The sequence below is a fragment of the Acartia tonsa genome, chromosome 11, assembly GCF_053477335.1.
Source record: "Acartia tonsa isolate MP-2025a chromosome 11, ASM5347733v1, whole genome shotgun sequence".
Taxonomy (NCBI): Eukaryota; Metazoa; Arthropoda; class Copepoda; order Calanoida; family Acartiidae; genus Acartia; species Acartia tonsa.
The window spans coordinates 25792691-25810666 of NC_137270.1; the positions used below are offsets into that span (position 1 = coordinate 25792691).

The 17976-nt window shown below is 32.0% G+C and overlaps 1 protein-coding gene across 1 annotated transcript; it reads right to left on the reverse strand.

The window, feature by feature from the left end:
• Nucleotides 1-980: 980 nt before the first annotated feature.
• LOC145331208 (uncharacterized) lies at nt 981-13826 on the reverse strand (the record flags this gene model as incomplete). Its single annotated transcript, XM_080175827.1, has 10 exons — nt 981-2455; nt 8441-8481; nt 8915-9007; nt 10433-10493; nt 10839-10920; nt 11234-11341; nt 11712-11800; nt 11969-12018; nt 12691-12808; nt 13403-13826. Coding segments are annotated over 10 exons (1137 nt in total), but the record flags the coding sequence as incomplete, so codon positions are not given.
• Nucleotides 13827-17976: the final 4150 nt, after the last annotated feature.

A 17976-nucleotide genomic window follows, 5' to 3' on the forward strand; every position in this document is an offset into this window, starting at 1 on the left:
AAACCAACCAATCAAAGTTCATTAAAAGTCCCCCAAAGTTTTTAAGCCAACGAATAAGAAAACGTTATTAAAAAACTCTTGGGATTTATGAATTAAACAGCTCATTGTCCCCTCTTTCTATGTGAGCGATCACTCTTTTTAAAATCTATTATTTCTCAAAAAAGTGGAGAAAGGCAATTGGGGAAATAATTTGAAAATGGGGAAGGGGAAAATCTTGTTAATGGATTAAATTGAATAATAGAGAAAAATGATAAACAAATGTACATGAGTATATCTTATAATATATCTTATTTTACATAATATGTGTCATGTAGGGAGAATTTTAAATATATTTTTCATCACATTTGCTAATGGAGTAGTTTACAATTTTAGTAACAAGATCAGTTGTCGGTAGCTTAAGATCTCAGTAACCAATGAACCGATGTGGCTATACTCTTCAGGGTATATACCAGTAGTACTTTTTTTAATTATCTCTTTGGGCAAAGCCCCTAGAGGCTAGGGGCAAAGCCGCTAGTTATTATATAATGTGGTACGGTTTTTTGTCTGTAGCTTAAGATTTCTGGAACTACGAAACCGATTAAGTTTTGCATTTTAGGGAAGGTATACCTAGGTCCTGGGATAGTTTTAGGCTCTTTTATTTTTAGATTTAATTCTTCGGATGGTTTTAAGCTAAATTTCTGCCTTCCCTCCCTTTTTGAAAACAAAGCCCCCAGATAGTTGGGGCGCAACCGAAAATTACAAATAAAGTTCTGGCTTTTGATTTATTATTGGTTAGTTTGTAACTTTAATATGTATTCTATAATTTTTCTTGTTTTATTTTTATTTTTTTTATTTTACTCTTTCTAATCGATCCAGTTTTTAACTTTTTTTTATTTTTGTCTGGTCGTCATTGAATTCGCCTTTTTGGATGTTTGTTTACTAACATTTTCTAATAACGCTCTTTTACTTCCTTGGTATATACCAAATTAAAAAACGAATTTGGTTTCTAAAATTTATTTTAATTGTCCTAAAACATAACAATAACTATATTTGGTAAATCTACAAATAAATAAACATTAAAAACGAAAAATCAACAGAAAATTTTGATTTATAATGGTCAAAACTTAATATTTTGCTTTACAACTTAAAAATTAATTCTTCAAAAATAAGAAAATAATTTTAAAGTATTTAATAAATTAAAATTATAAATTATGCTATGAAATAAGATATGATATAAACGAGATTCTAATAATAAGCATCTTTATAATGGTATATATTGCTTTTTGGCAAGTTTGGTAAATTTTCAAGTTTTTAACAGATTTTTTAAAAAATTTAAAAATCATATTTTAGAGTAATTGATAAAGAATATTTATTCATTCGATTCATAATCCTTTGGTTGCGGTAATGAATCATATCTACGAAAAAACCGGTTAGCAGGCCGTAGGATAAACTGGATTTGAAAAGAGAATTAGTTGGTATTCAATGGACTAGATATTATTTAATTTTATTGGCTATGTTTAAAAACGAATTACTACAGACAGTCTTCTATATAAAATGTACAAGCAATAAAAAAGTATTTATAATATGATGATCAATATCAAGCAGTAAATATTTGAACATATCAAAGCTGCATTACCCTCCATATTAAGATTACCCCCCTAACAAATAAATAAAAAAAACTTAGACGTCTTTAGGCATAACAAGTAAAATTAAGTCCACTACAAGAGATATAGGGGTCTTTACCCCCAAAATTTTTGGAAATAAATTTGATTTTCAAAATGTTTTTACTCCAAAAACTGCACATCTAAAACTATATAATATCTATGTTATGTTTTTATTATTTTCAATCCTTGTCGGGAAAACGGTTGGTACGTTTTATGAATGTATCTAATATATAAAAAGATATTAAAAATAATGTTCAAATAATTATGCTTTGTATTAATCATCGATAATATTTTATAGATTAATGTTCCTTTTTTCAAGGATAAAGGATGATAGGCTATGGGAGAAAAAGTATTTCATAAAAATATTTTCCACATTTAAGCATTATGCCAACTAAAATGCATTTGATAAAAGTATATCTTATATTTTAAGTATTACTGCTAGAATCCTATATAGACCATGATTTTATAACAACCTTATTACCTCAATTTTATCTTTTTAAAAGTGATTTAGTACTGCAATTAAGATTACATGGTAGATACAGGTTTTTAGTAGTAATACGCAATATTAGTCATTATATCAACGTAGATATCAGATAATTTAGATCTTATATAACAATATTGAAATAATCGTAGAAAATTTAGGTCAACGGGCATATTGAATAATATAATAATACTGTTGGAATTTTGAAGATATTGGCGGTAGATTAATTTAATCTTCGGATGTGCTATCCCTGGTTTTTTCTACTCAGTTTCTTTCTTGACAGTGCACAGCTGTAAATCAACCATGGCGTGCAGCTCCTCTGGGCTATACCCTAGATATAGGATAGATAGATAGATAGGTAGGTAGACAGATAGATAAATAGATAGATAGATAATCCACTTACATAATGATACAAATTTAAAATGTAATCTGTATTAGTCGTTTGTATGTATTTTTCTACCATTTATTTAACAAAATACGTAAAAAATCTCTAAATAAAATGTTAATTACCAAATTTAATGTCCGGTTCTACTTTATATACGTTCTAAATATTATTATTAGTAGCGAAGCTACTCTATAATTCACTTTGTCCGTCCGTCCGTCAGTCCGTCAGTCCGTCCGTCAGTCCGTAACGCTATGGGGGAAATGGGATTTACTCAGCTCCTATAATAGATAGAAAGCTGAAATTTTTTGACAACATTCCCATCATTAAGGAGCACAATTAACTATAAAACATCAATGGCGGTCGGACGGCTTTTTAGCAGGTTTTAGGCTATTTTTTTAATTTCCACATTTTTCCTCATATCTTTGGTGTTTATGGTCCGATTTTCAAAAATTTTTCAGTTAAAGATATCAAAATTAAATTTTCCGTCGTTTGGAGAACCAACAAGGACGGTCAGGCTGCCTTTTTTGCAGGTTTTTGGCTATTTTTATATTTTTTACATTTTCCCCCATATCTTTGGTGTTTATGGTCCGATTTTCAAACTTTTTTCAGTTAAAGATATCAAAATTAAATTTACCATCGTTTGAAGAAAACAACAATGACGGTCAGACTGCCTTTTTGCAGGTTTTTGGCTATTTTTATATTTTTTTACATTTCCCCCCATATCTTTGGTGTTTATGGACCGATTTTTAAAATTTTTTCAGTTAAAGATATCAAAATTGAATTTCCGGTCATTTGAAGAAATCAACAATGACGGTCAGACTGCCTCTTTGCAGGTTTTTGGCTATTTTTATATTTTTTACATTTTCCCCCATATCTTTGGTGTTTATTAATCGATTTTCAAAATTTTTTCAGTTAAAGATATCAAAATTAAATTTCCCGTCGTTTGAAGAAAACAACAATTACCGTCAGTCCCATCCATGAAATTTTGTGCTTCGCTACTTATGGATGTTGTCATCCTTGTTTTTCTATAAAAGACCCAAACTTATGGAATAAGGGGAAAAATAATATTGCCAGAAATTAGTTGCATGTAAATCGCCAAAATATACAAGAAAAATTTGGACCATTATTTCATACCCTTACATTAAAAGGGGGAATCGCTACTTTTTTCTCAAATAATTTTAAGTAATGTTATCTAGAATCAACAATTTCTACCAATTAGTTTCAAACATTTTAAAAGAATACCATTTTATTTCTAATAATTACTTTCAATTCGGCTAATGACAGGATAAACAGCTGATTAACAGAAATTCAATTGCATATTTCGTAAAAGCAGTCGGTACTACTCTTCAAGTTTCTTATGCAAAATGGTTTTTATACAATTTCTAATTCTTGTATTCTTATATCCAGTGTAGAGACTAACTACTTCCTTGTCAAAAATTACCATTCTATACCCTTTCTTATATCAGGATAAAAGCCTTCTCCATTTTTACAATAAATTATCATTATCACAGATAGACTTTACTACTAGGGTTATTCTTTTTGAGTAAAAAATAAATTTTAATTGCTAACAAAACAAAAATATTATATTTAAACACCTTCTTTATCTCCTTATCTAAATCATATGGCAAGAAACTGGTTGAAATATTATAAAATGAGATGCTGTAAGTATTGGTGCAAAAAATGGGAACAAATTTCAAATTGATTTGACGGGGCTGATTTTTTTACATCACAAGTGAAGGGAAAGAAAAGGGAACGGGGAAAGAAACCCCTAGAAAAGAGATGGGATTTTCCCTTCACTTGTGTTGTAAAAAAACCAGCCCAGTCAAATCAATTTGAAATTCATCCCCAATTTGCACCAATACTTACAGCATCATAAAATGATAGTTAGGAAATCTATCAAACAAACACCATGCAATCAAAGTGATAATTGTCTGATTTACTTTAAAAAAGCCTTACTGTAGTAAAAATTGAACATCTATTTAATCTCTAATGTGTGTATGATAAATTATGTTTCTAGTGTTTTTGTGCTGGGTATGAGTGTAAATTATGGAGGATATATCATAATACCCACCAGGAATAAAGAAACAGCCATTCCTACCATAAATTTTGTGCTGGTTATGGGTGTAATTAAGATTTTTTCTATCCCAATTTTTTATAGGTTCAGACATTTATCAATTAAATTACATTTGTTGCTATGATAGAAATCATTTATGAACGTGGTTAATCAAAAAAGTTGACCCACCACTTTAGAATCAAGTTTAAAAAGAAAAAGTAAAAAAATTAGGGAGAAACATTTTCTCTTGGCAATTACTTTTAAAGGGTATATGAAGGTAATCACCCTTAAAAATAAATATAAACCTTCCAAGACCTATGAGAGGCTCTATTGTAAAGGGACGCCATATTAGACTATATGTATTGGCAAAAATCCTGCTACTTTAGAATATAGAATGATATGTTTCTAACAATTAATTTTTCCCTTTATTCCTGCCAAAATAATGTCATTAGATAACTATGGGACTCAAAAAGCTTATAATATGTATTTTAGTATATGTTGTTCTAGATTAATTAGGGTTTATTTCTATCATTTGTTTTAAAATAAGATGGAAGGCGGGGGGGGGGGGGGTGTCAACATATTTATTATTTATTTATTAAGAAAAAAATTCAAATAATGTTTTCTATTGGAAATTTTGTATCTGTGACTAAAAGAGGGCATTTGATTACAAATACATAGTATTTTTAATATCAGTATTTGATTCAAATTATTTTCTTTATTAAGAAGTAACTAATCAAAATTCATTGACATGATTTGATTTTTTGGTGCCGTCCCTCAAAATGCCTTTTGAGCACTTATCCCCCCCGAACCCCCCCCCCCCACCCCAACCTGTTGATTTGATATAAATTGAAACAACGGGAGATAGCTTTTTCACTATGACTAACACCACCAGTGGGCATTCACCCTGCGGGGTTTTTACTTGCAGTGATTTAACACTGCAGGGCTACCCAGGGAGTAAGGGAGGGGACAATGGATCGAATATTCAATTTTTAGGAGTCTCAGACTTTGGGGACTGGCTTAAAGGGAATGTGCAAGAATTTAGCAGTTTCTGACTGAGTTTGGGGACTTGCGCATAAAATGCCGCTACTCGTTATGTATGTTTTGAATATTGCAGACGGGGAGAAGGGATAAGGGAAGTGGGGGGAAAGGAAATAAACACTCGTTGTGTTAGTTTGGAATGTAGCAGACGGGGAGAAGGGAGAAGGGATGTGGGGGCAAGGGGCAAGGAAAAAAAACAGAATAAAAAGGGGCAGTCATATTCTTGCTAGCAGCTGGCCGGGTCTAATAATCTTTTAATATAAAAATCACACCAAAAAACCTCAATATATTTCATCAAAAACAAGTTGTGATTTCACTTTACATGACGCTATGGAAATCTATTATTCAATTAACAATCCCTTTATAATTTCCTACAAATTTATTGGATTAAACTGGATTTCATGCCCTTTCTTTGATAACTCTTATATTGAATTAATTGCCCATTGTCCCCTCCCTTACTCCCTGAGGGCTACCCATTACCTCGGACCTAACCTGACCTTAGGTAATAAAAAAACTTACTGTCCCTCTTTATTTCATTTTATTTTAAACATTTTTATGAGAGGTGGGATAGGAATGAAAATATGCTAAAATTCTAATAAAAAATTCAAAATGAAAAATAAATGTTTTTTTTTATCAATAAAGAAGAGGTTTTGTGATTTTAAAGTTAAAATTATACAAATTTTAAATTTGTCAATAGATAGATCTTATAAATAGCTCCAAAGATGGCTCCCAACTTTAAGGAAAGTTTTATATTGGTCCAATTAGAATTCAAGTCATTTTTTAAGTTTGAGAGGGACGTTCTCAACCAACCCCCCACCCTAAATTTTTTTTAGATAATGTGGAAGTTTCTAGTATTTCATTAAATATTTTTGTAATCAAGGAAAGAAACCCAAGATAATTAAATATTTTAAAACGAAGTTAGGTTTTTCTGCATATTACTAAAAAGAGCATGCCTAAAATGATATCAATAAGGAAAAAACTTTACATTAGAATGCTCAGATTATTTTTGAATGGCGGAAAAGTTTTGTTTATATTTGTCTATATGATATGTAGCTGTATGCACTTATATGATTGAAATATATTAGTGCCATAAACCATATGGGGATACTGACATTGCCGTACTCCAGAGGGAGGTGGGGGGGGGGGGGGGGGGTTGTGTGTTTTTTTCAATATTGACCCCTGAACTCTAAATTTAGGCTTTCATGGGTAGAATTAATCTAAGATTTCATTCATTGTTCTTTATCTTTTAATGTTTACTTTTAAAGGCAATATTTTTATTGAATTATATCTATCATTGCCACTTTTCTCACTTGCGGATACACCCCTTAGCGGGCTCCAGGGACAGGGAAAAGGGGTCAATTCAGTTTTAAAAATAAAAAAGTATTTTAAAAATGTGAGGTTGGGGTTAATTGCTTCTTGGGAGAGAGGAGGAATCATCCCTTAAAATAGTTTAAAACCTTCCCTGTATCTGCAGGAAGATTCATTGTAAAGTAGTTTAGCAAGATCTTTCGTACAAATAGACAGACGTACGGACAAACAGGCATCTAGTCTCTTTTATATCTTTTGGAAAGGAAATTATTAAAATAGATAAACTATGTATGCCCTTATCAAGCAGATAATCTCCAAAACCAGAATTTACTTAAATGTATTTACAATATAATAATGAATTAATTTATAAATGTTCATGTTGATTTAAACACCATAAATAAGTTAGAGCAACAACCAAGCAAATATATAGCACAGCTGTTTATAGTACAAATTTGTAAATAGTTAGGGCAACAACCAAGCAAATATATAGCAAAGCTGTTGTCAGCAAATGCATTTGTTTCAAGCGTCAAGTATTATCATGCATTGGAGCTTCATTAGAATTAACATAGCCTGTTTTTTCTTCTTCTTAAATTCTCTACATTTTTAAATAGAGAAACAAGAGAATGTAAAAATTTCTACTTTCCTTAATAATTTTTCTTTAGTCTCTGTCTGTCTGTCTGACGAAATTTGATGTTTTTCATTTATAACTTCTTTTATTTTTGTAAAAAGGCAATACTTATTTTAAAAAAACCTTTTTTTTAAATTTCTCTATTAAACTTTTATTATAGAATAGTTGTGCAACAAAATGGTAGCTAACTCTAAATGTAATATGTCTATATTATAAGTTATGATATATGCAATATCATTTTATCATATTTACTTAAACAAACAGTTTAGGATAAAATAAACATTTTTTACCTAGGCAAAATTACACAGAAAATATAAATAGTTAAAAAGGCCCTAAGAATGGATATAGAACATACGTGGATATTATGCCAGGTAAAAAAATGTCATCAAGTTAGGTTGCTAACATGGAACTCCCGTAATGACCAGTTAGTTCATCCAGTGGGAGGGGAGAGGATGGGGTAAAAGGGGGAAATCGTTAATTTAGCCTGCTGTGTGTTTGTAAACAGGAAAATCATGATGCAACAAAGGGAGGGGGCGGTTGTGGCACTTTTTAAAACCAAACTTACAGGAATTCAACTTCAAAAAGAGTTACAGCACTGAAATTTGGAATGACAGTCGCTTTAAAGAGGTACAATGTGGAAATGTAACGAAAAGTTGGTGAAAACACCGTTACCACCGTTTGCCGCCAAAAAAATCGGCGATAGCGGCGGTTCCGCCGCCGTTTCCTCACAGTTCCACATTGTACCTCTTTAAAGCAGCTGACCTACCAAATTTCAGTGCTGTAACTCGTTTTTGTAAAGATCCTTTGACTTTTAGTTTTGGTTTAAAAAAGTGTCTCAACCGGTATGAAGGACCGACATTAACTTAAAGAGTAGCTTCGTTATGAAATATTTATAAAATTTTACCTAATAATGATTGAAGATCACAGACGAAACGGTAAACATATCTAAATCAAACAAAACAAATGTAGCCAAATTGATTTTAAGTATTTTTTAAAACATGTTGAATGTCTGAGTGCGTGTTCTTTTAGGTCCAGTTTAGTGATAAAAATATGGTCGATATATTGATGTACCTCCCCAATGATGATACACAAATTTACCCCTCCTGTAGATTAAAATCAGTGATTGAAACATTTGGACACTCAACTCAATGAACAAACCAATCGAAATACAATTCCCCAAAGTTGTTAAGCAACTGAATAAGAAAACAATATGGTAAAACTTTGGGGACTAGTGTAATAAACAGCTCAATGTCCCCTCCCTCACTGAGTCGAGCTAATTATTTAGCTATACATATTTTTGACGTTGTGTACTAGGTAAAGCCCAAAAGAAAATATTTCCCCTCCACATGCTGGTGTGGAGTTCATTTAATAATTTTACCTTTTCCCAGCTGTCTTATGGATAATATTCTTATCATAATAATATCTCAAGCCTCGCGATAGCTTCTCGTAGTTCATCTTAGGTTTATTTTTCCTAAATAAAATAAGTTTGAAAAATTATGTTAAAGTTATTTATCGCATCGTATCAAAGACAGCTTTCTGCGGATATTAAAATGAAAAAATAATAAGATAAAAATCAGTTTTGGTTAGTCCTGAGGGGCAGAAGGCTAGACCAACAAAACTATTTAAACTTTTATTTTGTTATTTGAGGAAACTGGCTATAATACGATGTTATGCATGATTTTTCGGTATGGCTGAGAACTGGTTCTAATACAGCAGATATTAATCAGTCTCGAAGCCGTGCTAAAAAAAAGAATGAACTTTTTGGGGCATCCAATAATGTCTTATGATGGTTTGCCTGATAAAGAAAATACTATCATGGTTACACGTTCTAAAAACAACCAACCCTTTGATTTCAAGACACTTGTTTGGAAGTCCTATTTTTACATCACCGTGATGACTTGCGCCTGTTTTTTCAGTGAAGGTACTTCCCTCTATTTTAACTATCAACTGAGATATCCATTACAATAATATATATTAATTGTTTATTGAAAGGTTGCGTGAATAAAAATTTCAAAGATAATATTTTTGTTAAAAAAAACTAATGAGAAAAAAGTTTAGAATATCAATAAGTCTACTTAGAAAACTATCTTAAACTTTCTCAAGAACACGGGGACAATTAACACAAAAATAATCTTCCCAAATCCATATTGCTATATTTTGTCTTTGATAGCTTGTAAAAATTGGAGGGATGAAAGGGCTGTATATTAGGCGTCATTGCCCTCCTACTCCGTGAAACTTTTCAGTTTACGTAAATTTTTCTTATGTATAATGTATAATATATAGTAAATTTTAGTTTTAAAGTACAGTAAAAAAACTGTATCAAAACTTAAAGAAAAGTATTAATTAAAGTAATATCAAAAGAACAGTAAAGCGTAAATATTTATGCCATAATAATGTTATAACATGATATATTTTCATTTTGCTAGGTTTAGAACCTTTGACTAGTGGTTCAAAGTGGTATTGTTCCAATTTGTTTTTGAAGCTATTTTATTGTCCTCTAATTTTACAATGAAAACAACATATATAATCAAAGCAACATTTAAATTGAAAGGGGTGTGTGACATTTTTTACCTTGACAAAGGTGAATGTAGTAGGGGATAGAAATTTAGGGGGATGTAAACACCCCTCATAATTTTGTCAGGGGGTTGGATAAACCCCCCTACATCCCCGTTCCGCACGCCTCTGATTAAAAGAAAAATGTTGAAATTATGGGAAGAAAACAAAGTTTTGGATTTCGTCGTATTTTCACAGTAACTTTGCTCCAAGTCTCTGCGGTGGGCCTTAACCCTGCGGGGCAATCATTAACATATACCTTACCTAACCTAACCTATCAAAAGCTACAACAACGACAGAATCCCGCTAATTCGTTTTCTTGTCATGGTCCAAATATTGTTACCTAAGTCCCCATCTTCTGGCAACCTCGTCAGGATCTGACAATTTAAACTCCCAACCATCTCCTAAAACAACATCAAAATATTAGCCCAGTTTACAATTAGAGGTTTGGTTAACCTAAGAAAAATCTAGGTAGACTTTGTTTTTATTTTTACCCTAGAATTTCTAGAAATTTGATTAGTAACATAATTTAGGTCTACAAATTGAAAAAAAACATATAAATACAATGACAATAATATTCATAATAAAAAAATGCGCAATGTTTCATCTATTAAGCCTGTCCGAAATTAAAATGTTTCAATGAAACAGCAAGTTCTTAAACTGCTTTGAGTTGTTCAAATGACGTCCTTTGGGTTGTTTATTTTGGAGAAAACACCCCCCCCCCCCTCCAAAAAAATATATAATTTTACCTGTCCAGGAAATAAATTGCTGACAAGATTTATCTGTTAATAATTCTAAAAGAAACTGCCAAAGTTGGATGGGTCCGGAACCCTGAAATAGAAACAGTTCAAAGTAATCATAACAAATCTTTTGATAGGCTAGATGCTTTCTATCGTAGAAATTTTAAGATATATTTGAAAGTTCCTAAGTGGATGAACCACACACAAATCCATGTATCAAGAGGAGAGAGAAAAATTAAAGGAAACCTTTGATAATTAGAACAGAGACTGATATGATTGACACAAAAACATTCAAAAATGAGTTGAAATCCTGGTAACCAGCTAGAAGTGTGGCAGGTATCATATTGGTTGACCTACCTGGTAACCAGCTAGAAGTGTGGCAGGTATCATATAGGTTGACCTACCTGATAACCAGCTAGAAGTGTGGCAGGTATCATCGGTTGACCAGGTCCGGCATCCCTGGTATGTGGAAGAAGGGCTGGGTGGGTGTAGTAGGATGGATGAAGACCCTCCTAAAGAGTTTTTTTCTTTAGAGTAACTTTTGATTAAAAACAAAATATATAAAAATTATAAATCCCCAGGGATCTAAAGGGATAAGACAATGGCCGATAAATTGATGTACTTTCCAAATAATGCTACACAAAATTATCCCTTCTGTAGATTTAAGTTAGGTGTTGAAACCTTTGAACAATCAACTTACTGAGTGAACTAACCAAATTCGCTAAAGTCAGAAAGTTTTTAAGCCAACGAATAAGAAAACGTTATTATAAAACTTTGGGGACTAGTGTAATATACAGCCCATTGTCCCCTCTATCACTGCAAATCCTTCAAAATTCTATAAAATAGAGTTTTAAAGAAATCCGCTAGGCGTCTCAAATTTACCTGGTGCCATACTTGATGGTCTGTGTAGGCTTGGTGGTGAGAGTGGGAAGGTGGAGGTGGGACAGAAGTGGCTGGGGGTGTGTGGTGACCTTTTTATCACAGGGTTAATAACTATTTAAGGCAAATTTAAATTTTAATGAAAATTTTTTTATAATTTTTTTTTCAAAATAAATATAAACCCAAAAAGATAAAGGATTTTTTTTTAAATGTTAATTTTAAGACTAAATTTTTTCAAATAAGAAGTTGTTAACCCTGACCTGTACTATCATAGTACACATACTGTTGACTACTGTAATCACTATATTTCCTAAAAGTAAAAGTGACATTTAGTTATATATGTAGAGTAACAGTAACACTGATTTTTTTTTTTTGGGGGGGGGGAAGTGTCCACCCCCCAAGAAAATAGCCTAAACCCGCTACAGGACCAGTAGGTATTTTCCCTGAAGAGTATAATTCGATCGGTTCAGTGGATACCGAGATTTTAAGGGATGGACTGACAGATGGACGGACGGACAGACGGGCAGATATCAAGCTACTTTGTATTAAAGATAAGTTCTCTGTGCCTTATGGACTGATAAAGAGAGTTAAAGAGTAGATAATCATTGGAGAGTGGAGTTTAAAGCATTTGAATAAATCACATATCCAATAAAAGTGTGTAACGCAGAGACAGACAGACAGACGGATGGACAGTAAGACAAAGTAATTTATAGAGTAAACTAAATCTTTTAACTTGAATATTAAAGAAAACAATAGAGGGGGAAGGGTTAAAATACTGTATGTTTCCACCCCGTGGACCATGTGACGACTTTAATTAAGTCTTTGAACTTGAGCCAATGGCGTCGGATTTATTACGCAGTCAAGTCGCTACAAAAAAGGAGAAAGCAAATAGCTAGCAGACGAAAAGGTCTCCAATACTGGATCCAGGAAGTTATCTAGATTATATATCTATACTCATACATTTATTCTTAAGATCTCTTACCTAAGACCAGCTGGCGAATAAGTTGGAAGATTATTATTGAAAAGAGAAATATGAGATACAGGGGAGACTGGGGGCAACTGCGCTAACCCTCCATTTGTCAGGCTACCAGAACTGCCACCTACAAAAAAAGGTATTTTGCTTTTATTTTTTCTACCATTCTAAAGTAATAACAACATCAGTATAACAGGGCGAAAAATCATTACATTATATCTCAATTATGTTATGCTAAGATATTTAAATGAATAAAAAGGTTCTTTTCTGTATGAAAAAAGTACCTATTAGTATTTCAATAAATCAATGATTACAAAACACTCATATTTTGCATCACAATTTTATTTTATGCATAAGCAAAATAATCATGAATTCGTTGATTGGGCAATGGAGAATGAATTTATAATTTCTCTATATATCTTATACATTGAATTAAACCTTTTTTATCCACCAACCCACCTCCCTTCCCTCCCGCAAATAAATAATCATTTCTCAATTCGATTAATCTAACCCCCCTGCAAGATGAAAAAATTCCTTAATAGATCATAATAATGGTAGTTAACTTTTGGCACTTGCAATTTTAATGTTTAGATTAATCAAATAACCGGAATGACAGAACGTGTACAGAAAAAGTTTGGGGTCAGAAAAAATAGACAAAAGTTTACACAGGATCCAAGCTTATAATCCCGGCCTTGATAGAGATAACGATGTTAATACTAACCTAATTGAGACCCTAGACCGCCACTAGCCGTCAACGGCTGACCTCCCAGGCTGCCAGCGGTCAACGAAGGCGGCGGCGGTCCCAACCCACTTCCCCCACCTCCTCCAATACCACTCAAATGTCCACCCCCCACACTCCCCACCAAATAATCCGACTGTTTGGGTACACTGTTGCTGCTTGTAATATATTCATGCTGCTTGGCGCTGATGTATTCTTGTTTGGCCGCATTTGTGATGTACTCTTGTTTGGCCGCATTTGTGATGTACTCTTGTTTAGCGGTTATATACTCCTGTTTAGCTGCGGTTATATACTCCTGTTTAGCCGCAGTTATATACTCTTGTTTGTATTTCTGTTTGTCGTATGGGTGCAGGGCTACTCCATAAACGTCGTGTTCACTCAACACTAGTTTTAAAAGGGCCCATGATTATTCTATAGGTAACATTTTTTGCCTTTATATTTTTACAAATTTCTATTTTTGGATCATGAAAAGAAAAAGAAGTAGCAAGTTCCGTCATTTTTCCACAGTAGCTTTTCTCCTATTTATTTCTAGCCCCTGCAGGGAGCTCTAACTCTGCGGGGTGATCATTAACAATAACATTTACCTAACCTATCAAATGCTACTGTGAAAATACGATAATTTTCCGATGATCCCATTATTTCTACTAATATTTTAAATATGTAAGTTAAATTAATGTTAGTTATGCCATTTAGACTAAAGAGAGTGCCATGTTCACCGAAATATTTTTCTAAATAAATAATTATTAAGAAAAGAACTTTTTCCATACAGTGAATTCTGAATATGTAATTATAACTTTTTTTCAAATTATAAGAACATGAAAATTTCAACAACAAAAAGCAAATGAGAAACAAAATAAAATAGAACAGTAAGATGTTATAAAGTAGAAGAAATTTAAAATATCAAAATCCCAAAACTTTTCAAGATTAACTGAAGATTTACTTATTTTTCGTGCTAGAAGGAACTTTTTATAAATTTGTAATGCATAAAAACTCGATATTGTAGGGTTAATTATTAAATTTAACTTACATACTGTTATTTGATAACTATGTGTCTCTAAAAAAGTATAATCTCAAAAAATTCATCTTATAACATTTATGTTTGTATAAGTCTCAAGAGAAATCGCACCCATGGAAAAAAAATTCCCACCCTGAAAAAATGTTTTACCTTTTCATTTAAAATTAAACTTAAACATAAAATGGTGGAGGGTATCTCCCCCACCCACCCATCCCACATTGAATCAGGTGCCCCTAGACGCCTCTGGGGACGTAGCCGCTAGTATTATTATAAACTAATATACATAGAATTTCTAAGACTAATTTAAGAATAATATTTAATATTCAATGTTAAAGTTTCTGAATAAGACAAGAACTTATGGGTGTACTATCCATCCTTTAGCAAAGGGGAGCCCACTTTCCTCCTCCCCCACTCAACGTAATTTTTTTGCTGCTTCACATAAAAGTCCCTAGGAAGCTTAATACTACCCATCCCACCTATAATCATTAATAAAATAAATTCAGAATAAGGAGAGGTTAGTTTTTATATTTATACCTAATCCCTGCAGAATAGGGGGGGGGGGGCAACCTGTAGGGCCAATACCTGCGGTGCTCTATACCTGTTGAATATCCAATGTAACCTAACCTCAAGTAAAAAACAAACACACATATACGTTTCCCTCCTTCTTCTTTAATTTTAATTTATTTCAAAATAAGAGTGGGGGGTACTTCTTTGCTCAAATAGGCACTTTACAGGAAACCATTTTTATTTTGTTAAATACTAGCCCCTAGAGGTGATCAAAACAAAAATTAAGGCGAAATTCATAAAAGGATCAAGGAAATCTTCAACAACAAACAAAAATGGGGGGGGGGGATTTTTTTGTTTTTGGGGGGGTTGGGGGTGTCTCACTCCCCCCCTCCCAGAAAATAGGCTAAAACCACCACAGGACCAGTAGGTATATTCCCTGAAGAGTAGAATCCGATCGGTTCAGTGGTTACCGAGATCTTAAGGGACAGACAGACGGACAGACATCAAGCTACTTTGTATTAAAGATAACAAGGACACTTATTTCCACATTGATATCAAACATGTCGACAACATAACGTTAAAGAAAAGATACCATGTAATTTTTATAATTTATCATTAGATTATGACAAAAATAAATACTCAAAACCTAATAAATTTGTAACTGTTTTATTGTTGGTCCGCTGACAGTTGGATGGATGTAACCCTTAAAGCTGAAACTTTTCAACAATAATGAAAATTCATTGCTTATTCTGGAATAAAAACTTTTAATTTTTATTGTACTACGCTAATCTTGTCTTTTGAAGTTTTTCCAGGGCTTGGCAGCCGCGCATTATCCTCAAATTTAAAGCCGCTAATGTTAATAAAAAATTCCAGAATAGCTATTTCTCGCATCATATTATAAACGGCTTTCCGCGGATATAGAATATCCAATGATTGTACATTTTTTTATTCGTAGAAAGCTGGATATAATGCGATGCTAGACATAGTTTTTTCGTATGGATGAGAACCGGTTCCTATCCACCGGATTCGAATGAATACGAGAAAAGTGATTTTCCGTTTAGGGACATGTTTAGACATTAAGCTGATTTTCAAAGTTTATGACGATTTCAATTAGGCCATACACGCGGCTGCCGAGTCCAAGTTTTTCTTAAAACTGTTTCCAAAAAGCTTTTCTACAACTAGGGTCCCTTCGTATCATATTCGTGTTAGAATTGTGCTATCGATTTCAAACTTTGAATGGTGATTCCTGTAACAGTCAGAAACAATTTAGAAAGTGTAGCAACTTTTTATTTTATACCAAAATATCCGTATGTCCATTTAAGAAACTTTTATTTTATAGATATTTTTACATCAGACTTTTACATGTCATATTTCTTTTATTTTTAGATAGGTAATTCTTATAATGATTTGGCACTATTCACTACTAAATACTATGTGTTCTGTATAATGAAGTCTAAAACTATATCTAATTCAGCTATTTAACGACATATGCAAATAAAATTTTCCGAAGAAGGTGTATCAACTTTTTTTTTATAGCTAGCCGGTTCTTTTAGTAAGTAGTAGATGTAAAATTTTTCATAGAATTCAGATATGCAATCGGTTTTTTTGTAGACCTCTTATTTTTTAAGTAATTTAAGTTTAAAAAAAAAATTAAGTCGATTTTAATTCTGTCAGGTAATTATTGAAAAAATTTCACAGGTAAAAAAATATGGGTTCATATATACCTTTAGAATCAGAAAAATATTACGAATCCATTGTAAGCAAAATTGAAAAAAAAAGTTTACAATATAGTATATAAACTACAATAAAAGGAATTATATGAAAATATCATATTATATTATACAGGCAACGTCTTAATTCTTGAATTGAGTATAAAAATGGGAAGGGGGTAAAGAGGGGGTAAAGAGGGTGTAAAGAGGGTGTAAAAAAGGGAAGACGAAAGTGTTGCCTAAACAAAAAATATAATTGGCCATTTGTTTATTTTTTATTTTTTTACTTTTTTTCAATTTTGCTTACAATGGATTCGTAATATTTTTCTGATTCTAAAGGTATATATGAACCCATATTTTTTTACCTGTGAAATGATAAAATTTAGTTCAAAGTTTTTATTCTCGTGGGTTTAAAAAAATCAATTTTTTCAATAATTACCTGACAAAATTCAAAAAGTAAGGTGTCAAATTAAAGATCTTACTATTTTTGTACATAATGGACATTTTCTTCCTTTTTTTTGTTGCGTTTTAGTACCTTAAAATCGACTTAATCTTTTTTTTAAAAACTTAAATTACTTTAAAAATAAGAGGTCTACAAAAAAAAACGATTGCATATCTGAATTCTATGAAAAATTTTACATCTACTACTTACTAAAAGAACCGGCTAGCTATAAAAAAAAAGTTGATACACCTTCTTTGTTAAGCTTCGCTATCTTCAGCTGTCTTATATTTTTTTTTAAATAGCGGAAAGCTGTCAATAATACGATTACTGACTATTATTACTAGAATTTGGAAAAAAAAGTTTTTGTTAGATTGTACTTAAACAAATTTAAATTATCTAAATACTTAAATATCTTTTAAGTCTATTACTTTATTTACTACTAGCGGCTACGCGACTAGAGGCCTCTAGTGGCAATTTTTTTTATTGCAAACGATATTATACATGTTATCAGAATTTATAAAAGTCAAAAAGTTTTATTGTTAATTTTCCAGTATAAAAAGTTATCAAAAACTCTAGCACTTGCATACCTATATGCCTTAAATTATAACATCCCAACATCTTTTGTATCTTATTAATTATTTCTGATATTCTTGAAATTATATTAAGTATTACAGTATTTATTACTTTCTGATATTACTAGTGGCTTCAACCCTAGCATCTAGAGGCTTTGTAAGGATAGGCACAAAAAATAGCCTAAAGCCATACAAAGACTAAAATCTAAATTCCTTAAGCCTTTCCATGGGCTATGTGAAGCTTCCTAAGTGGGGAACTCAATCGGTTCAGTAGTTATTGATATCTTAAGATTTAGACCAAAAAAATTACT